Source organism: Caenorhabditis elegans, chromosome I, assembly GCF_000002985.6.
Source record: "Caenorhabditis elegans chromosome I".
NCBI classification, from domain to species: Eukaryota; Metazoa; Nematoda; class Chromadorea; order Rhabditida; family Rhabditidae; genus Caenorhabditis; species Caenorhabditis elegans.
This window is the reverse complement of record NC_003279.8, coordinates 310897-332519: the sequence shown is the minus strand read 5'-3', so window position 1 is coordinate 332519 and position 21623 is coordinate 310897. Positions and strand designations below refer to the sequence as shown.

The 21623-nt window shown below is 37.9% G+C and overlaps 3 protein-coding genes and 1 pseudogene across 5 annotated transcripts; 3 read left to right on the top strand and 1 right to left on the bottom strand.

Annotated features, from left to right (window-relative positions):
* Positions 1 to 1532: 1532 nt before the first annotated feature.
* On the bottom strand, positions 1533 to 8665 carry nol-14 (Nucleolar protein 14). Its single transcript, NM_001364065.4, has 7 exons — positions 8586 to 8665; positions 8280 to 8541; positions 7867 to 8231; positions 6472 to 7221; positions 5275 to 5561; positions 4541 to 4673; positions 1533 to 2409 (listed from the first exon to the last, which is right to left on the bottom strand). The coding sequence occupies exons 1-7, from the start codon at positions 8658 to 8660 to the stop codon at positions 1792 to 1794; spliced, it is 2490 nt and encodes an 829-aa protein (NP_001350972.1). The 5' UTR covers positions 8661 to 8665; the 3' UTR covers positions 1533 to 1791.
* Positions 8666 to 9167: 502 nt separating this feature from the next.
* xpo-2 lies at positions 9168 to 13971 on the top strand (the record flags this gene model as incomplete). Of its 2 annotated transcripts, NM_058315.7 has the most annotated exons (5): positions 9168 to 9377; positions 9427 to 9735; positions 10132 to 11445; positions 12103 to 12782; positions 13392 to 13971. In NM_058315.7, 5 exons carry the CDS (start codon positions 9168 to 9170, stop codon positions 13693 to 13695), a joined length of 2817 nt encoding a protein of 938 aa, NP_490716.1. The 2 variants fall into 2 exon arrangements, with proteins under 2 accessions (NP_490716.1, NP_001293261.1); NM_001306332.3 differs by lacking the exons at positions 9168 to 9377; positions 9427 to 9735; positions 10132 to 11445 and having other exon boundaries at positions 12499 to 12782; positions 13392 to 13695.
* Positions 13972 to 14453: 482 nt separating this feature from the next.
* Positions 14454 to 15885, top strand: Y48G1A.7 (annotated as a pseudogene). Its single transcript has 4 exons — positions 14454 to 14519; positions 14914 to 15063; positions 15106 to 15328; positions 15376 to 15885. Coding segments are annotated over exons 1-4 (949 nt in total).
* Positions 15886 to 17530: 1645 nt separating this feature from the next.
* imb-3 (Importin N-terminal domain-containing protein) lies at positions 17531 to 21539 on the top strand. Its single transcript, NM_058314.7, has 7 exons — positions 17531 to 17697; positions 17746 to 18366; positions 18418 to 18632; positions 18678 to 19594; positions 19642 to 20684; positions 20736 to 20886; positions 20944 to 21539. The coding sequence occupies exons 1-7, from the start codon at positions 17542 to 17544 to the stop codon at positions 21117 to 21119; spliced, it is 3279 nt and encodes a 1092-aa protein (NP_490715.1). The 5' UTR covers positions 17531 to 17541; the 3' UTR covers positions 21120 to 21539.
* The last annotated feature ends 84 nt before the right edge of the window (positions 21540 to 21623 follow it).

The following is a 21623-nucleotide window of genomic DNA, read 5'->3' as shown; positions in this document are numbered from 1 at the left end:
ATTTTTTACAGAAAAACACCTAAAAATCTAAGCATGAATAGGGATTTGGATTAAAATAAAAAATAAAAAAACTAAAATATTGTGAATTTTTATGCCTCTATGAAATTTCGATTTTTCGCGGCGGAGACATGTGTGTCGATTTACGAAATATTTAATCTTTATCGAATGATGATTTTCGTTTTTCGACGAGTTTCATTCATTTTTCCCAATAATTTTTTTAATATTGAAAAAACCAAATAAATGGTTTTCCTGACTGAAAACTGAATATTTTTCTAGTTTTTTGACCTTAAAAAATACACTTTCAAAAAAAAAAAACAAAAAAAAACCAACGAAAATGAAGACAACTCGTAGAAAAACGGAAATCAGCATTCGATAATGATTAAAAACATATCGTAAATATACATAACCCTCGTAAATCGACACACAATTGTCAGAAAGTCAAAATTCGGCGAGCAAATTCAAAAAATTGAAAATTTTACATATAAATGTTTTTAATATCGAAATTGTCTAATAGTTATATAAAATTCGAGTTCTCCAGAACATTCGTCAAAACCGCCACATCTGCCATATCTCTCCAATGACCGGATGAGCCATTAAGGATTTGGAAGAGGAAATGAGAGAAAGGGGCGGGGCGGGGCGGGGATGAGGATACTATGGCAACGGGTGGGAATGATGATAAATGTGTATTCCCAAAATATTCTCGAACGTACGTAAATGCATATATTATGAATATTTCAAAAGGTGCGTATATTTAGAATATATGAACGAAATATTACACACGCAAGCATATTAATTTACGCGCATTTTCGCCAAAAATGGTACAATACAGGGGTGAACGGCAAACGATTTTTTTGGCAAATTGTCGTTTTTCAAATTTTCGGCAATTACCGATTTGCCGGAACAACATGTGCACATCCCATGAAAACATCTATCCTAAAAAGTCAGTAAATTCTATGAAAATATTTAGAGAAAACGGGCAAAAAATTAAAAATGGCAGTTTTAAGTGTTTCCGTCTTATAAAAGATCCCGTTTAAAAACTTCCGGCAAACGGAATTTTGCCGGGATTGAAAATTTCCGGCAAACCGGCAATTTGCCGAACTGCAATTGCCGCCCACCCGTGATTTCGTGGCGAGACCCTTTCCCGAAAGTTTGAGAGTTTGCAGAGTTGAGGAGATGTAAGTGAAGCTAATTACGGAACAACTGTGTGACTCGTAGACTCAAAATTTCCAGAAATGAGAAAATTTCGAGAATTCTGAACAAAAAACTCCATAAATTGGAAATCGCTCTAAGTTTGAGCCAAAATTTGCTGACTTACGAACTATAATGGATGATTTTAGCACAAGAATTTTTTAACCTAAAAAAACTCAAAATTCCAATAAAATCAGATATTCGAGTTAGAGGGGTATTTTCAATGTAAAGTTTAAAAACTTTTTAGAAAATGCGCGAGTCAATTGGAAAACTTCAAAAATTAATCGAGATATTGACAAACGTATGTGAAACGGAAAATTTCAAAAAAATTGAACAAAAAAATTCAGAAAACTCGTTTAATTTTCAATAATAAAAAATGTCAACAAAACAGAAACATATCTCATAACAAAACGAAAAAAAAAAATAACAAAAAATGGAGGAAAAATGGCAAAAAAAATGTTTGAAAAAGGCAAATTTTGACCAAAAATAACATAGAAATCAGTTTTTTGACTATTTTTCAACAAATCGAGAAAAACTGAAATTTAGGGGTTTTTTTTGCCAAATAAAGTCATTTTCAACAAACAAAAAATAGGAAAATTTAAATTATTTCTTGTCCTTCTTCTTCTCAACATCCGCCGTACGCTTCTCCTTATTCCATTCACCCTGCTGCTGCATAAGACCGCCCATGACACGTTTCGTGGCCGCAATTCTCGCACGATCCTTCGTCTTGACACTCGACAATTGCTTCCTGGCCAAGAATGCCGTATCCTTTCTGAGCTCCTTGATGGCTCCGCGTCTTTCGTTCCTCAGATTCTTCGTCAGCTTCTTCTTCTCGTCTTTGGGTCCGTGATGTGGGCGTTCCGGATCGAAATCCCACTCGAAACGGGGTTCCAGCATTTTCAGCATGCTCTTTTCGGTTTTCACCAGCGACAGGTGCACCAGACGGCACTTGGCTCCAATTTCAGCCTTCATTGAGGCGCACAGAGTCTCCAGCTCTTCCTGGACCTCGGCTGGAAGATTTTTGGCTTGAATTGATTCCAAAATCCGGAGGAATGGCTTGAAAACGATAGAATAGGTCTCATTTTGGTTGGAGTAGATTACACGGAGATGTTGGATGAGGGAGAGCAGAGCACGAAGAACGTGAAGCTTTAGAGATGGATCGGATGGGGAATTGTTGAAGATTGTGGTCAGGGAGATTGGCTGGAGTGCGGGGCCAGTGTACTGAAAAATTGGGAAAGTTAGATTTTTTAAAAATTAATATTTTGTAAGCTTTTTTGAAAGCCAAAATTTGAATTTTTCTGAAATAAAAATAAATTTGAAAATTCGCTGAAAATTAGAATTTTTCTAATTTTTATATTTTAAATGACTAATTTCAAATTTTTTGAAATGAATTTTAATTTTTTTAAGTTTTAAAGCTTTTTGAAGCTGAAATGACCAAAATTGCTTCTAAAATTTTTTTGAAATGCTGCAGCTTCATTGCGTCCACCGAGATTTCACCGTTGAAGAGTGATTTCCCTCGATTTTTATTAGTTTTTCGTCGATTTTTCTATTTCAAAATGATAACAATTATAAAGTAGACTGAACCGAAAGTGGAGAAACAAAAATTATCGGAAACCGTTCGGTGGAAATGCATAACGAACTGTTTGAAAATAACAACTGAATTTTCGGATTTTTTAAAATTAAATTTTTATTTGTTTTTCTCATAACCTGCAATGATAACGTTTATAGAGCAAACTTTTCTCGTCATTTTAAGATATAATTCGTCTATGTACCTGTTGAAAGAACTCAGATCGAACTCTTTTTGTGAAATCCAGTTATAATTTTTCGTTAAAAAGAGGAGCTAAAAGTTATTAATCTGAATTAAAAAGAGTCGAGACAGTGAATCTAATTAATATTTGGTATTTTATTAGAGCAATACACGTATTAAACATTTTATCATGGGTTTTTCGGCTCCAATTTTGTTGGCACAATATTTTATTTCTTGCCACATACTACTGTACGTTTGGGCTCAAATAAGCCATACAAAGTGCTGAACTATGAAGAATAATGTTTCAACATTACATTACTTACAAAAAATCAGATTGAAAGCAATGTTTTCAGTCTTTCTTGGCTTTTTTCAACATAACTTAGTATTACCATCTTATTCTGTGCCTCAACTTAATCGTTACAAGTTTGAATTCTTGAGAAAACTGTATTTAAAACCTATTAAGGCTTTTCAAAACTCAAATATATAAAAACGGTATCTTCTTAAGCTTTCGTTTTTAGTTTCCAATACTTTCCTTTCAGTAAGGCTTGAAATTTTTGGAAGCTTCACTGCTAGTTTCCCACTTCACGATTTTCCAATTTCAACTTGTTAAAACTGGCAAGATCACAGAAAAAGCCACACTTCCATGATAAAATCACAGAAAATTAAAGAAATTGGGCTGAATGTCTCAGATTTAGTGATTCTGGCACATGATCATTTCTCAAAACTTCAATTCAAAAATAAAATTGTTTGTGACCAAACCTTCATTTCTTATTTGACTTTCAGGCTATATATTTAATTATATTTCTTAATTGTCTTCAAATTTTTTTGAGATTTCCCCACTTTATGTAGTGAAAACAAAGATAAACTTCTTATTTTCTCAATTTTTCAATAAATTTAACCTTTTGCAGCAAGGTATTCTCTTTTTAACTGAGAAAACTATTTTAAAAATTCATTTCATCATCTTTCCTTTGCTTTCTCAAGAAAATTTCATAGAAGAAATGAATTTTTTCCGCAAAAATAATTCAATATTCAGAAGTGCGCCAGCACGCGAAAGGCGCATCGGTGAAACGCGCAAGCAATCTCCCTCCCCCTTCGTTTCCACCCGAGGAGACCGTGTTTCCTAAAAAAAAAATTTCAAAATCGCTGAAACTTAAATTTTTTTGGCTCTCGGCAATTTTTTTTGTTTTTTTTTAACCGTTTTGTATGTGCAAAATTGATATTTAATTTGTTAAAAATAGAAAATTCGGAAAAAAACTTGATTTTCGTTTTTCAATCGGTGGTTTTTCGGTTTTTCAGAAATCTATTAAAAAATTATTTTTCGGAAAATTGCTTTTAAAAAATTTCAAGCAGTTTTATACAAGAAAAAGTGAACATTTTATCATTGGCAATTTTGTGAAAATTTAAAATTTAATTTTAAATTTTTCAAAACTAAATTTTCAAAAAAAAATCATTTTTATTTGAACAAAATTTTTAATTTATATTATAAAATTCGATTTTGCCAGTTTTTTTTTTAAATATTGAGCGTTTTTAAGCAAATTTTTTTAAAGAGAAAACCAAAAAAAAAAACCAATTTTTTGCTCAAAAAAACAAATTTTATAAATTTACCTTCTCCTCAAAGCATAACATTTCCGTGTGTGGCTTGGAAATCGGGAATCCATTTGTCGCGAATTTCTCACTTTTCTCTGTAACTGCAAGCAGAAGAGCACTTCGAGCAAATGCGACCAGCTCGGGGACGTATCTGAAATTTATTTTATTGAAAACAATTTTCAACTTTCGGATTTTTCGTAAAAATGGAGTTCGGTTTTTTTTTTAATTTCAAAATTTTGATACGCTTCGATAATTCGGTTTTTTAAATTTTTTTAAAAGAGACGAGAGATTTTTTAAAAATAGAGAAATGACCGGAAGATTTTTGAAAAATTGCAATTTTTTCTAAAAAATTAATTTAAAAAAAAACGGGATTTTTGTATTTTTTCAATGTTTTCTGATCTAAAAATTGCCAAAACAAAATTTATATCAATTTTTGAAAAATTCGCTTTTTTTTAACATTAAAATGGAAAATTAATGCAATTATTTGTTAAAAAATGAACTTCAGAAAAAAAAATCAAGTTATATTTTAAAAAATTGCTTTTTTGAATTTTTATAGTAATCTTTTTTCGATATCGAAAAAAATAGATTTTTTTAAGCGACAATTCTGAATTTTAAATTTTTTGAGTTAGCTTTTGAAAATAATATTTTTGGTGGTTTTGGCTTTTTTTTTCGTTACTTTTCCTATTTTATATCAAAGCTTTCAGTATTTTTTTCAAAATTTGCCTATTTAAATGTTCGTTTCCAAGTATTACCTCTTGGATTCAGACACATATTCAACAATAGCATTAGCCAATTGAATTTGTTTAGCCAACGCATTCAAATTGGCACATTTCGCCGAGCAAAGTGCTTCAGTTGCCAAAAAAAGAGCCGGAACCACTACAGGATGCCAGGAATCGGCAACTGGGAAGAGGCCGGAAACAAGACGAATTGCAGAGATTAATCCAAATGACACTGGGCTACTCTTCTGTTTATCCTGGCGGCCTTTCCAGTGTTGACGGATTAGAGCACGCACACATCGGACTCCGTATTGAATGTCGAACTGCAAAAAACAATTTGAAATTTTTTTCAATTGTTGAATTTTTTGCGTTTTTTAATCTGAATTTTTAATATTATTTTCTTTATTTTCAGGATTTTCCATATTTTTTTTCTGAAATTTTAATGATTTTTTATATAATGTTTCTTTAAAAATATTTCCATGATCGTTTCCTATTTTTAATGATTTTTTTCTTAAATTTTCATGATTTTCCTGGTTTTTCTTTTTTTTTTCGAGACTGATTTTCAAAAAAAAAAGGTTTTAATTTCACATGATTTTTCTCAAAAAATCGGGGCTTTTTTGCAATTTTTGGGTCAAACATTCGGGTATTTTTTTTAATTTTTTGGCCAAAGTTTTTGGAATTTATTGCAATTTTTAGGTCAAAAAATTCGGGGATTTTAAAACATTTTTTGGTAAAAAATTCGGGACTTTTTTGCAATTTTTGGGTCTAAAAATCGAGACTTTTTTGCAATTTTTCGGTCAAAAATTCGGGGATTTTAAAACATTTTTTTGTAAAAAAACCGGCTTTTTTGCAATTTTTAGGTCAAAAATTCGGGGATTTTAAAACATTTTTTGGTAAAAAATTCGGGACTTTTTTGCAATTTTTGGGTCTAAAAATCGAGACTTTTTTGCAATTTTTAGGTCAAAAATTCGGGGATTATAAAACATTTTTTGGTAAAAATATCGGGACTTTTTTGCAATTTTTGGGTCTAAATATCGAAACTTTTTTGCAATTTTTAGGTAAAAAATTCGGGGATTTTAAAACATTTTTTGGTAAAAAATCGGGACTTTTTTGCAATTTTTGGGGTATAAAAATCGGGAATTTTTCAAAATTTTAGGTCAAAAATTCTCGAATTTTTTCAATTTTCAGATTAAAAAGTGCGGTAATTTTTCAGCTTTTCCATCCAATCGCTACCTTCATCAACGCATGCATAGTTTCCTGCGCTAAATTCATTTCCTTCACACTTTCCGCTGTCAATTCCTCCTTCGACATATCATCAAACCATCTTAAACACAAGAGGAAAAGCTTATTCAGACGCTTCTTATTTCCTTCTTTAAGGCTCGGATGATGACATTTCACGAGTCGTTCCAGCACTAAATCCATCGATTCCGAGTGTTTTTCCAGAAGAGCACAGAATTTTTTATAGTTTTTCGGCATTTCGAATACGAATGGCAGAGTTTCAGCGGGTTCTGGAGCAGATTTTTTCGCTTTTTTGACGACTTTTTGGGCTTCCTGAGCTTCCTCATCATCGGAATCTTCTTCCAGCTCATCCTCATCTTCCAGTAGATCATCCAGATCCTCTTCCTCATCTTCTAGATCCTCGTCATCGTCAGATTCATCAGAACCATCCAGATTTTTCTTTAAAATCCTGGATTTTTCCACCGTATCCTCATCGATCAGGCCACCTTCATCGTCAAATTTGACCTCAAATCTCGAATTTTTCGCCTGAACTTTTCTGGCGTCGGCCTTCGATCCAGCATCGATATCAACGTCGGCATCGGCTGATAAATGAGATTTTGCGTTGAAAAATGCATTATTTTTCGAGATACGGGCGGCCTCGAGAGTTTCCAGACGTTCTTTTTCTTTCAGAGCTTCTTCTTCTTCGGATAGCTTACGATCTGCTGGGGTGGCACGAGCGTCGGCTTCGGTTTTCAAGGTGATTGTCTGGAAAAATAATAATTTTTGGATAAAAAATGGAATAAAACCTATTTTTCTTGATTTTTTAGGCGAAGAAACAAAAAAAAAGCCTTTTTCTATCATTTTTTAAACAAAAAAATTGGCTTTTTCTTAATTTTTTTGTCGAAAAATAGTTATTTTAAATTGTTTTATTTTGTAAAAAAACGACTTTTTTAAAGTTATTTTTCGGCGAAAAATTTATTTTTTTAAATTAAAAATTGCCTTTTTCGTCATTTTTGTCAAAAGAAAAACCGACTTTTCTCGAATTTTTGTCAAAAAAATTGACTTTTTAATGATTTTTCGTCAAAAAAATTCTCAGTTCAGCTCAATTTCTTTCGCGATAAGAAGTTAAATGTTTTATTTTTCACTTCAAATTGCACAAATTCCGAAATAATTTTACAGTGTTTTCTCTGATTACAAAGCTAAAACTTGGATTTCTTCAACTTTTACAGCAAAATTAATGAAAATTTCCAATTTCCATAGCAAAAATGGTTAAAAATTAGCATTTTCAGATCAAGTTTTTTGGGTTTTAGGTTTTCCACTAAAAAATTGTGAAAAAAATCGATTTTCACTCTAAATTTATAATTATCTTTTATCTTAAAAATTTGGAGAAAACCGGGATGTTTCCCGTACCAATTTGTCGTAATCATCTTTTTCCAGCGGCTGGCGCCCGGTCGGCCTAAATGAAGCCTTCATTTTGCCCATCAAAGCCTGATACTTGGAATCCAACGACTCTGTCATCAGCTCGAGCTCATCCTTCTGCTGTTGCTTCTCGTGACGCGCCAGCTTCGTTTTCGCAATCAAATTCGAAATCATATCCTCTCGGCTGATTTTTTCGCGGACGTGCTCCTCGGCGGTCTTCTCTCCACCACCGAAATGAGCCACTTTTACCATATTTGAGCCCAAATTTCCCGGCTCTTCATCGTCATCCGAGTCGGAAATCATCGATTTGTCGTATTTTTCAATGTCCGAGAGCGCTTTTCCCTTGTGAGTAAGTACTGAAATTTACTTTATTAAAATTTTTCTCAATTTATTTCGGAATAAACCTTCTTCCTCCTCATCTCCATCATCTGTCAAGTTGAATTTCGATGCTCTTTTATAATTTTTGACTCTTTCCTCTGTGAATCTCATCGCGCCCTTCTCCTCCTCGCTTTTTCCGTCCTTTTCGCCGAGCCGTTTGTCGACAATTTTGCTAATCTTATTTTTCCGGTCATATTCTACGCCTAGCGTCTGTTCACGTTGCTCGTGAGCTCGTTTTCGTGACGCAGTCGGTGCTCCAACTTGTGCGCCCTTTTTCCGGCCGAGAATCTGCGAGAAAATCGATTTTTTCTTCAAAACTCTGAAAAACTCACGTCATGCTTGGATTTGTTGAATTTTAGCTCGAATGGATTGGTTTTTCGTTGCTTTTGCTTTTTATCAACACCCATGTTTGCTGAAAATGCGAAAAATTAGGGGGGAAACAGAGAAAAAACCAGGGGTATCCAGGAAAATTTAAGAATAAAAATTGGGAAGTTTGCGCGTCAAGTCGTGCGCATTGTACGCAACGACGCCTTTATTTTGCAAAGTTTTGAAAATTGAAATGTTTTAATTTATTTTTTTATGCACGTTTTGCTGAAAAAGTGGAAAATTTGAAGAAAATCAAGGGAAAACTAGGAAAAATCAGTAAAAATCAGTGAAAACAGAGAACATAATGAAAAAAATTTGCGCGTCGGGTCGGGTGCGCTGTACGCAAACACTTCACACTTTTGAAATTTTTTTTTTATTTTTGCGAATTTTTGCGAGTTTATTCCCCGCGGGCCTGCGAAAAATTGCGTAAAACTTTAATATTTTGACCGGAAATTTTAGATTTCAAGTTTTAAGCTAAACTATCTTTGTCCTTTCACCTAATTCTTCCCTATTTCACCCCCAAAACAGCTATTTTTCCCTATTTTCAGATGGAGCAAATCGGAGCAGCTCTCCAGCAGACTCTGGAGCCGGATGCTGCGATTCGCAAGCGTGGAGAAGAAGCGCTCCGCTCGCTGCAATCAAATCCAGGCTATATCATTCAAATTCTTCAACTGGTGGTCAACGAACAGCAACAAATTGCTCCGCAGATCCGAATCGCCGCGGCTGTCGCTTTGAAAAATTTTGTGAAGAGAAATTGGGTTGGAAAATTTGAATAAATGCGTGAATTTTATATTTAAATTGTTTCAGGGCCCGGCACCAGAGGTAGAAATGGGCCAGGAAGACGAGGAGCAGTTCAGAAGCATGCTTCTCGAAGCGATGTTCAATACAAAATCAAATGTTCAGGAAATCCTGTCCAATGCTCTGTATCTCATCGCTCAGAGAGATTTTCCCGAAAAATGGCCAGATTTGGTTCCATATTTGTCGAAATTCCTGAACGGAGCGGATCTCAATCACCTGGTGGCCTCGCTGGCGTCGATGGAGCAGATTTTCCGCAAATTCCGATTCGAATCCAAGTCAGCAGAGCTTTGGAAAGAGCTGAAGAAGTGTCTACTGAGCGTGAGTTGCGTTTTGGCTCAAAATTTGGCTAATTTCAGCTAAAATCCCCAATTTTGGCCACTTTTTTACGTCGCAGCCGTCGGAAGTTGAATTTTTGTCCGCTTTGACCCTAAAAAATGACCAAAATTAGACATTTAAGCTAGCTAAAGCTGGCCTTGTTTTCCGAAAAATCGTGAAAAATTCAACATTTTATGATTTTTTAGTCAAAAATTTTAACTAAAGCAAAAATGAGGAATTTTTGGCGAAAATTGATAATTTTCCTATAAAAATGGACAAATTTTCAAAATTTTTGAGCCAAAAAATTGAAGAAATCTGAATGTCAGTCTCGAATTTGGACCGAAAAACTGTTTTCTCCCCAGATTTTTCAGTTACAAATAAAAAGAACCGATTTTTCAGACCCAAGAGCCTCTAACTCTGTTGCTACGGAACATGATGGAGGTGGGACAGCGGAAGGATCAACTCGGAGCCGACGAGATCGCCCAATGGCTCCGAGTCTTACTTCTCATTGCAAAAGTCTACCATTCTCTGTGCTCACAGGAGATTCCGGAATACTTCGAGGATCATCTCAAGGACTGGATGCCACACTTCTTGCATCTCGTGCAAATCGACGCGCCGACGCAGACCTCCAACTCGGGAGAACCTACAACTCTGGACGAGCTTAAGCACGAGATCTGTGAGATCTTCACGCTCTACTCGCAACGCTACGAGGAGGAGATCTCCGAGTTCGTGCCCGACATCATCCTTGCCGTCTGGAATCTGCTCAAGTCTACCGGCCCCGACACTCGATACGATACGATGGTGTGCGCCGCGCTGGAATTTCTGTCGATGGTCAGCCAGCGACAGTACTACGAGGGACACTTCACTGGTGAAGGCGTTCTGAAGACTCTCGCCGAGAACGTGTGCGTTCAGAACCTTCTGCTTCGTCAACAGGATATGGAACTGTTCGAGGATGAGCCACTGGATTATATGAAGCGAGACATCGAGGGTACCGATGTAGGAACTCGACGCCGTGGAGCCATCGATCTTGCGCGAGGTCTCTGCCGAAGATTCGAGGCGCAAATGCTTCCATGTCTGGGGGAGATCGTGCAGAACCTGCTGGGAAGTGGTGATTGGATCAAGATCGACATTGTCTACTCGCTGATCACGGCGATCGCGGTGAAGACGGAGACTGCTAAGAGTGGAGTAACGGCGACGAACCCGCTGGTGGACATCAACGACTTCTTCATCACACAAGTGGCCACACATCTCAACGCCGATGTCAATCAAACTCCGATCCTTAAAGCTGATGCACTGAAGTTTGCGGTCACTTTCAGGAAACAGCTGGCTCCAGAGCACCTTATGACTGCGATCAAGTCGGCGGACGCTCTTCTCAGCTCGAATACTCCGATTCTGCACAAGTACGCAGCTTACGCTATTGAAAAGATCCTTCTCGCTGATTCCAACAAAATCTTCTCGGCTCAAAATCTTCCAGTCTCCTCGATCCTTCAGAACCTTGTCACCGCGTTCGACAAGGATGCCAAAGCGCAAAACTCGCCGTATCTGATCAAGGCGATTTTGAGGATCATTGTGATTCTCGATGACGACACGATTCGGCATGCGGACGCGATTGCGGTCAAGCTCGCACAGTTGGTCGAGTCGGCGACGAAAAATCCGGCGGATTCGGTGCACACGCACTTTTTGTTTGAGACGATTTGTGTGTTGATCACCAAGGTAAGGAGTAGTTTGAGAGAAAAATACCACTCTAAACTCCGCCCATTTTTCCGTGCCGCACTTTGGTCTCAAATTTTTTTTCATAAATTGGAACATAACTTGTCAAATTTTCTGAAATTTTTCTGCAAAAAAAAATTCGCTGAAACTCGGAAATTGGAATAGACATCGATAATTTAACTTTCGATCTGAAAATTTTCGGAAAAATTGGCAATTTTGCTGGAAAACGCAAAAATTTACAAAAAACCAACACTTTTCCGTTTTCGTGTTTTCAAAAAATATACCTTTTTTTAATTTTTCGGAAAATCGAAAAAATTCAATTTTTCTGATAAGAAACCTAAAAACTGAAAAATTTTAGTTTTTAATTATTTTTGTCGAAACAAACCCCGAAAAATTGAACGATTTTCACTGAAAAAAAAATCAAAACTTTTTGTTTTTCAATTTTTCGATGTTTTTTTCCGAAAAAATCGAAAAGAATCTTCTTTTTTTAAAGAAGAAATCGATAATTTTTTTCTGAAAAAAAAAAATTAAAAATTGCAAAATCGAAACATTTGTCTGCTTTTTCGTGTTTTCCTTTTTGTGATTTTTTTTCTTATTCAAAAAAAAAGTGATAGCAATTTTAAGAACATTTTATATTTTTTAACGAATTTCCTGTTCCAGACCCGAACAATCGGCGCCTCACTGGATGCTCAACTCCTTCCACTGATCGAAGTGATCTTCCGCGAGGATTTGGAAGATCTCATCCCATATGCTCTCCAAATCACGGGAGTTCTCGTCTCCTCATGTATCGCTAGAAACTCATCGATCGATCAATTCTCACCGTTCCTTCCGTTTCTGCTATCCGAACGTCTTTGGGCGAGATCAGCGAATGTTCCAGCGGCACTTTCGGTTCTCGAAGTGATCCTTTCCGTGAATGCTCAGCGAGTCGTCTCGGAGAATTCTGGGTTGATCTTGAGCCATTTGGCGCGGCTTTTGGGCTCGAAAACCTTGGATCAATACGGTTTCCAGTTGGCGGCGACGATTCTTCCGTCGATTGAGCACTTCGAGGGTTCCGCGATGACATTTGTGCTCAATACAATGTTTCGAAGAGTTCAATCGTCGAAGACACCCAAGTTTATGAAGCTATTCATCGTGTTCTTGTGTCGATTTACGATCGCCCGGAGTGCACAGGATCTTGTTCAATCGTGTGAGAATATTCAGACTGGCATGTTCGGAATGCTCATCGAGAAGGTCGTATGCATTGATTTGCCAGGTCTGAAACAAACGACAACGGGGCCTGAGAAACGGATTATTGCCATTGGAATGGGCAATTTGCTAGCCGATGTCACGCAGCAGCTTGTGTTAGTAATGAAAATTTAGGCTTTTTTCCAGAAAAAATATCGAAAAACGAAAATTTTCGATTTTTTATATTTTTTTCAAAGGAAATTGAAAATCACATATTTTCGATTCAGTTTTTTTTTCTCCGATTTTTTTTTTAAACTTTAATACGGGTTTAAAAAAAATAGAAAGTTACAATTTTTAAATATTTCAGAAAAAAAAACGAAAATTTTCTATTTTTTAAAGATTTTTTTGGAAAAAATTGAAAAATTGCAAATTTTCGGTTTTTTTCCAGAGAAAAGTTAAAAATCACATATCAAAAAAAAATTTGAAAAACACAAATTTAAAAAAATAAAATTGAAATTTTGTCGATTTCTTCGTTTTTTTTCCTGACAAAATCTGGAATTTTCAGTTTTTTGAAAAATCGACAATTACCGACTTTTCCCTATTTTTTCAAAAAAACAAAATCGAAAACTGCCGATTTTTCAACAAAAAAATTAAATCAAAAATGAAGATTTTAATTTTTTTTTCGGTTTTTTCTCAAAAAAAAAACAATTAACGACAATTAACAAAAACAAAATTACAAATAAAATCATTTTAAATTCAATTTCTCATATAAATTTTTTTTGCAGTGGTCAATACGGAATTCTGTCATACGAGGTGGCAATGCTGCTGGAAGCTGCTTCAGCCTCCGATCGAGCCGTCCTATCACCAGAAGAAGAGCAAGCTTCAATGTACAACGCCGAGGGAGAATTTGTGAACCCATTCTGTCGTCTGAGTTACGCTCCCAAGCAACCGCCCGTCGCCGCCAACATCGCCAACCACAAGGCCTACTTTGCGCAGGCCGTTCTTGTCCGTGGACCCGGAAATTGTCCAGAGACACTTCGTTCTGTACCGCCCGAGATTGTCACCTATTTGCAGTCTATTCAGCAATAATTTCCCCGATATTTATATTTTTTCAATTGTTTATTATCTTTTTTTTTCTCTGCTGCTGCCCGATTACTCGCTCTTTCTCTCTAAAAAAAATCCCCCGTTGTTAACTTTTTTGTCTTAAATTTCAAATTTCTCACTTTCCATCTCTGATTAGTTTACGGTTGTCGAAGCCCCGCTTCTTCTTCTTCTTATCTCACATCTGCCCCAGTTTTTTCCTCTTCAAATTGCCTTATTTAATTGTTTTTCACGACATTTTTGCTGTCAAATACACAGAAATTCACCTCGATTTTGAGTGTAAGATGTGGTGCCTGAAGGAGTGACGCGCAAAATATCTCGTAGCGAAAACTACAGTAATTCTTTAAATGAATACTGTAGCGATTGTATGTCGATTTACGGAAATAATTTATAATTTAGTAATCGATGACGCACACAAAAAACAAAAAAAATAATTTTAAAAATCGAACCCGTAAATCGACACCAGCGCTACAGTAGTCATTTAAAGGGTTACTGTAGTTTTCGCTACGAGATATTTCGCGTTCTCAGAATTCAAATAGTGTTTCCGTAATATCATGGCTCCTTTCCACGGGGAGGCAAAGCTAACGTGGCCGCGAGAGTGCGCCGGCTAGCCACCGCCTCCTATGGTTAAGAATTTTGATCGAATAAACATTTTTAATTTGACTTATATGCTTATTTTTCTTCGTTTTTTCTTATTTTTTCTTGTTTTTTCTTGTTACTACGTGGAATAAGCATAATGTTTTCAGCTAATCTACGCAAACCGCTTCGAAATTCGATGGATTAAACCGGACAAAGGCAAAAAACGTCGAAAAGTAAGTTATTATTCAAAATATCTCGAAAAATTATGGTACAATATTTCTGAAAATCTACTCAAATATGGAAAAATATATGCTGATTCCGAATTAAAAAGTCTTGAACCTCAATCTCGCGTATTTCATATTTATTTTCTCGATTTTAGTGAAAAATTCGAGAAATTCAGTGCAATTTCGAATTAAAAATTACATTTTTCCAAAAATTATGGTACAATATTTCTGAAAACCTACTCAAATATGGAGAAATATATGCTGATTCTGAATAAAAAAGTCTCGAAACTCAATCTCACGTATTTCATTTTTTTTTTTCGATTTTAATAAAAAATTTAGGAATTCAGTGCAATTTTCGATTTTTTTTCAAAATATTTTCTCTTAATGTTTTTATAATTTCCAGATATTACGTTGTCGCTGCATTGGAAGATTTCAAGACAAAATTCGAAATAGATGCGAACAAGAAGAAGCTGTTCGAAGTATTAATAAGGAAGGTTAAGCAGCAATAAGTGCTCTTACAAGGGCTCAAGTGCCGCAGAAGAAGCCAAAGAAGGTAGGACTGCAAGGTCGACTGCTCAATCAGCCACTATTTAAGAAGAAACTACAAGTCAGATCGGTCCGAAGGCAATCAAAAGTTCCAAGCAGAAGAAGTGAAGCTCATGGAAGAGGTTGGAAAGCACGAGTCTGAAGTTCATGAAGCACTCGGCGATTTGGTGGATACAAGATGTGTGATCGAAAATTTCAAAAAAAAATCTGATCAAAATCTTTGAAGCAATTCCACTCAGCAACCAGAATATTGGATTCGTTTCCGAGGATAAGTATGTGGATTTTCTTTAAATTGGAAAATTTAGAAGTTGATTTTCAGGTGCAATGGTGAAGGAGCTTCAACATCGTTCAACGAGGAAGCCGTTTTCATGCCGTACCTCAATGATCCTGTTCAATTCCGTAAAAAAAAATTTCGTCTTATTGCAAAGGAGCACAACTTCGATGGAATTCTTGAGGTGTTACTTATTTTTTAATTTTAAAAAATTAAACTTCGTGAGAGGACCCTCGCTGAATTGGGAGCCCCCTCGTGGAGCGAAAGTATCAAACCGTTGTGAAACTCTTCGATCGTGCCACGTTGCTCGGTAGCATGATCAGAAGGACGCCGAGAAGAAGTGATAGGATAAGGAGACGACTGCCAAGAAGATCAAGCCATGCTTGTTCTTTCTAATAATGTTCTTTATATTTCGTTCCTGTTCAGATTTCTTATTCCCCCCTCCCCATTCGGTTAATGTTCTTCTCTCTCTTTTCCTTGTTCAGCATATCTACTAAGTATCCCTCTCTGACGAGTTTTATATTGGTTTTCGAGACAATGAATGTTTTAAACGTTATATTGATGTTATTAAATGTGTTATTCAGTCAATCGGAAGAAAAACTAGATAAAAACAAACTATTCAGCTGAAATTCATCGAAAAAAGAGGAAATTTTCGGTTTTTCTCAGAAAATCAGTGGAAACATAATGAGAAACATAAAATATGCACTTTTTTATTTTTTAAATTACTATTCTCTATCACAAAACATTTTTTTTCGACTTTTATTCGCTTAAATAATGAGAAAAGCGCTTTTAGCCAGAGCTGATATTGACGAATTGTCGTCAAATAAAATGCGCGTACGCAAAGTACGCAATAGTGTACAAAACTTATTCGCGTTGAATATTCAGTCAGCCAAATGGGACTACTGTAGAAATTTCTTCAGCCACGTTAGCTTTGCCTCCCCGTGTTTCGGGGAAATTTCCAATATGATTTGCGCGTAAGATATGATGCATGTACGCAAATACCGAGATTTATTGCACAATATTGTGCGCGCTACGCAGAAATGGCGCGAAACTCGTAGAATGCTCATTCTTGCAACCTGCGATCTATCAAATTTCGCCCCTCCACTGGTTTTGATGTTCTACGTTTGCACTTTTCGGACAATTTTTCAATTCAAAATTAAAAAAAAGGAGACCCGAAGAACTCGGGGGATGTCCAATTGGGGGGATTACCAACTCGGGAGTTTGGCCCCGCCCACAGAACCGTGGCTTGCAATACGCCCATTTCTGCAACTGCCGCACGGTTTTAAAATTATTTTTTCTTGTTAATTCTCGCTCTATTGAGAAAAATACAGTTTTAAAACCGTGCGGCAGTTGCAGAAATGGGCGTATTGCAAGCCACGGTTCTGTGGGCGGGGCCAATCCCCCGAGTTGGTAATCCCCCCAATTGGACATCCCCCGAGTTCTTCGGGTCTCAAAAAAAGTACACTTTCTCCTTCATTCCTTGAGGAATTTGTATCACAAGTAGTTAATTATTACTGATTTCCCAGCTCGCACATTGTTTTTACTACTGATACGTATTTACTCTTTTTACTCTTCTGTCTGAAAAAAAAAGCGAAAAACACACTCTTTTCAACTGCGTCTCTTTCAGAATTACTCTCCATCGTCGCCAGACACTGGTTGCCTGGAATAGGTATTAGAGATTTTGCCGTTTATTTTTTTCTTTTTTTGTCAGTGCACTGGCCAATGTAATGCCAAAATTGCAAACAGTTCTCTATGCAAATATTAGTTTCTCGCTGACTCATTCCATCGATTTTTTATTTCGCAACACGCTACCATCATCATATTCCAAACATAAATCATCATCGGTTGTCGCCGAAAAGTTGCGAAAACTCGCTGAAAAAACCAGTAAATGTCGTGAAAATCACGTGAATCCTTTTAAAATTTGAACTTCCCGCCGTGTACAGTTTAAAGTGCGTGTGACGCAGCAAGTGCGCTCCGTTGAGAATCGTGCACTCGAGGCGTTTTTGTCCCAAAATTCAATATTTGTTGGCCTATTTTTCACATTTTCCGATAGGTTTTTTGTTGAAAATGCCAATTTTTATACTAAAAATCTATTTTCCTCAGCGATTCCGCGTATTCCCCAGGCGTTTATCTGCAAAACCGACTCGCTTTCATCTTTTTCCTTCTCAATTTTGAAATTTTTAGCACATATTCTGATTTTCAGGGTTCCCTACAATGGACGTCAATCAATTCACTGAGCTCATCACAAAACTGCAGTCAGCAGACAATGATATCCGAAAACAAGCTGAAGAAGTCTATGAAAAGATTGAAGGACCAACCAAAGTAGCTGCACTTTTCGAGGCCTACACACACCACACGAATAATTCTGATGTTAGTTCACTCAAATTCCTATATATTCCATGAATTTTCGATTTTCAGGCCAGATCCACAGTTTTGGTGTTTCTGCGACGAGTTCTCGCCAGAGACTGGGATGCGATTTGGGAAACGCTGAACGAGGAGAACAAACAGCGCATTCTCGCCAAAGTTCTCGAGATGATAGTTCACGAGACCGAACTCTCGATTAAGAAGAAGATTGCTGATTTGATCTCTGAAATCGCTTCAAACCTCATCGACGATTCTGGAGATATGACATGGGGAGGAGTCCTCGAGCTGATGGATCATTGTTTGAAGAGCGAGGATCTTACCGGAAACTACATAGCCCTGCTTATTCTTCGCGGATGCCCAATAATTTTTGGAAACAGGCTGGCCCACTTCCTTCCAACCCTCAAAGTTGTCTTGGAAAAGTGCATGGCTACACCGGATTTGCAAATCAAGGCCACCGCCGTCCGTGCTGTTATCGCTTTCGCTGTTGATAATGATGAGGAGAAGGATGTTGTCAGGCTTATGACCTCTCTTGTTCCAAATGTTCTTCAAGTTTGCAATGAAACCAGCGACGAGGATGATTCAGATGGACCACTCGGAGAGTTCGCCGAGCTCGCCTCTTCTCTGCCAAAATGCCTTAACACTCATATGTCTCAGGTTCTTCAAGTCACTCTTGCTGTAAGTAATTTAAATGGCCCAATTTAAAAATTTCATTTTTTCAAATTTCAGATTGCTGGAAACAAGGAAAAGAACGAGATGGTCCGTCAGAACGCCATCGAAGTTATTTGCTCGTACATGGAATCCGCACCAAAAGGACTCAAGAAATACGCACCAGGAGCTCTTGGACCAATTCTCGAGACTCTTCTTTCATGCATGACCGAAATGGATGACGATGTGCTCAATGAGTGGCTCAACGAGATCGAAGAGGAAGAAGACTATGAAGAGTAAGGATAAATTTTTAGTTTTTCTTCAATTAAATTATTTTTCAGTATCCCAATCATCGCCGAAAGCGCCATCGACCGTGTTGCTTGCTGCATCAACGGAAAAGTGATGCTCCCAGTGTTCCTTCCACTTGTCGAGAAGCTTTTGACCAGCGAAGACTGGAAGATGAAGCACGCGGCTCTTCGCGCGTTCTCCGCCGTCGGTGAAGGGTGCCAAAGATCTATGGAACCACACATAGAGCAAATTATGGCTCATATCACCAATTACGTCAATGATGCTCATCCAAGAGTTCAATACGCGGCTTGCAACGCCATCGGACAAATGTCTTCTGACTTCGCTCCAACTCTTCAGAAGAAGTGCCACGCCGCCGTCATACCAGCTCTTCTCGAGTCTCTTGACAGAACCGATGTTCCACGTGTCTGTGCTCATGCCGCTTCGGCTCTTGTCAACTTTGCCGAGGAGTGCCCAAAGAGCATCATTGGACAATATCTTCCATTCATTCTTCAGAAACTCGAAAATGTGCTTTCCGCTGTGTTCAATCGTCTCGGAGACAAGAGATACCAGGTTGTCGTTGAGAACATCGTCACCGCCATCGCCTCCGTCGCTGAAGCCGCCGAGGAGCTCTTCAAGGAACATCATGCTCGCCTCATCCCGAACCTCGTTCACATTCTTCAAAACGTCGGAGAGCTCAAGGAGTTGAGAGGAAAGACCATCGAATGCATCTCTCTCATCGGATATGCTGTCGGAAAGGAACAATTCCACGCTACTGCAATCGAGATCCTGAACCTTCTCGGAGACGGAATGAAGGATTTGGCTATCGATGATCCACAATACAGCTACATGATCAGCTCATGGACTCGTTTCTGCTCTATTCTTGGAGCCGATTTCGCACCATTCCTCCCAGTTGTCATGGATCCAGTTCTTCGTGCCGCTCGTTACCGCCCAGACTTCAATATCTTCAACAGTGAGTGTTTTTTAGTTTTACGTGTTAAAAAAATATATAAATTTCAGACGAAGATGTTCACGAAAACGAGGAAGGAGTTGAATACCACGGAATCGGAGGAGAAAAGACTGTCGGAATCCGCACCAGCGGTCTTGAGGAGAAGGCAACTGCTTGCGATATGCTTGTCGCGTTCGCCAAGGAGATGAAGGAGGCTTTCATGCCATACGTCGTCGACGTCTACGAGCTCGCCATCAAGAATCTCGATTTCGGACTTCACGACGGAGTTCGTACGGCTTCCGCTGAAATCATGCCATGCTTGTTGACCTGTGTTGAGAAGCAAGGATTGGCTGACAAGCGTCGTTTGTGGTGCGAGTTCTTGAAGGCATTGACGACCTCTATGGAGGAGGAGGACGATGTCGAGATTCTCGCCTCGTTCATGACGACCATCGGATCGTGCATTGAGGTTATGAAAACCGAGGGAATCGCCGAGGAAGAGGTTCAACTCATCATTTCGGTGCTTCTCAAGCAACTTGAAAACTACGGAAAGAGAATGAGCGATCGTCCAGTTGAAGATGAAGATGACGATGATGCTGAAGCTAAGGAGGAGCTCGATTATTTCATGGAATTGGAGGCCTCATGCCTTGGAGCCATCTCTGATTTGACTCACTCTCTTATGAAGGAGTTCAAGGGAACTATCTTCGAGGGAATGATCAACGTGTTCAACTGTGCCATTCAACTCATCGAGGGATCCAAACAATACTTCGAGAGACAATGGGGAATGTGCCTTCTCGATGACGCCATCGAGTTCGGTGTCGGACATATGCCAACTCGCTTCCCGAAGCTTATTCCAATAATGTACAAGTTGTTGGGAGATGAGTATCCTGAAGTGAGACAAGCAGCGAGCTACGGTTTCGGAGTTATGGCCATCAACTACCACCAGATCAGCGACTACCGAAACGAGATTTTGAGCTGTTTGGAGCCACTGGCCGCCATGATTCAACGAGAGGACGCCCGAGCCACCGAGGAGAGCACTGTTGCCACGGAAAACGCGATTTCTGCATTTGCCAAAATCATCGGCAATGTGCCACTTCCTGCTGAAGCCTACGGAAAGGTTGGTTTTAGAATTCAGTTTTTCAAGAAAAAAGTTCCATATTATTTCCAGGTCGTCGAGATGTTCCTGAGCTGGTTGCCAACATATTCAGACACCGAGGAAAGCCCCTACATTTACACGTGTCTCGCCGAATTGTTTGATAAACAAGACGCCGCACTTTTTGGACCAGAAAATCAGAATCTTCCGAGAATCTTCCTTGTTTGTAAGTTCTAATCTAAAAAAATCCGTAACTTATTTTATTTTTATTTGTATTTTTCAGGCTTGCTCTCAATCGCCAACGATGCTTTCAACGACGACGATAGCGGCAACCAAACCAAGCAAAGAATTGTCACAATCCTGAAGCAAATCTACGCATCGTTCCCACAATTCGCGCAGCAAGATGGAATCGACGAGCACCTTACCAGTGTCCTTCAACAAACTCTCAATGGGCAATAATAAGGACTTTTGTTGTGTTTTTTTTTTTGCTGTTATCTTCTCCATCTTCACCGAAATGAATCTTGTTCACTGTTAATCGCTTGTTTCGCGGCTATCCTCCTATCATCATCATCAGTTTCTTCTTTTGTTCCACCACTTCTCCCCGATGCCACATTTTCTCTAATTTTTATTAGTTACCTATCGACTTTTTTTCTGTTGTGTTGAATATTATCCTCATTTTCAAATCTACTCGTTAGTTGTTACAGTTAAAGTTTTTGAAAATAATTTCAGCCAAAACCTCCACTTTCTCCTATACTCCAAATCTAAAAGTCATTCTTCCGTAGTCCTCATTGTTCCCCCTTCCACCCAACTCTCTCCCACCACAGAATATCTCTTCTGTCACTTGAAGACTATCCTCGATAAAGAGAGCTATTGGCGGTTACCCCCTCTTCTCTTCTCTTCTCGTTTGTCATTGGAGCGCGCTTACACGCAGCAAACTGTAGCTCTTATCTAGTTTTGCGATAG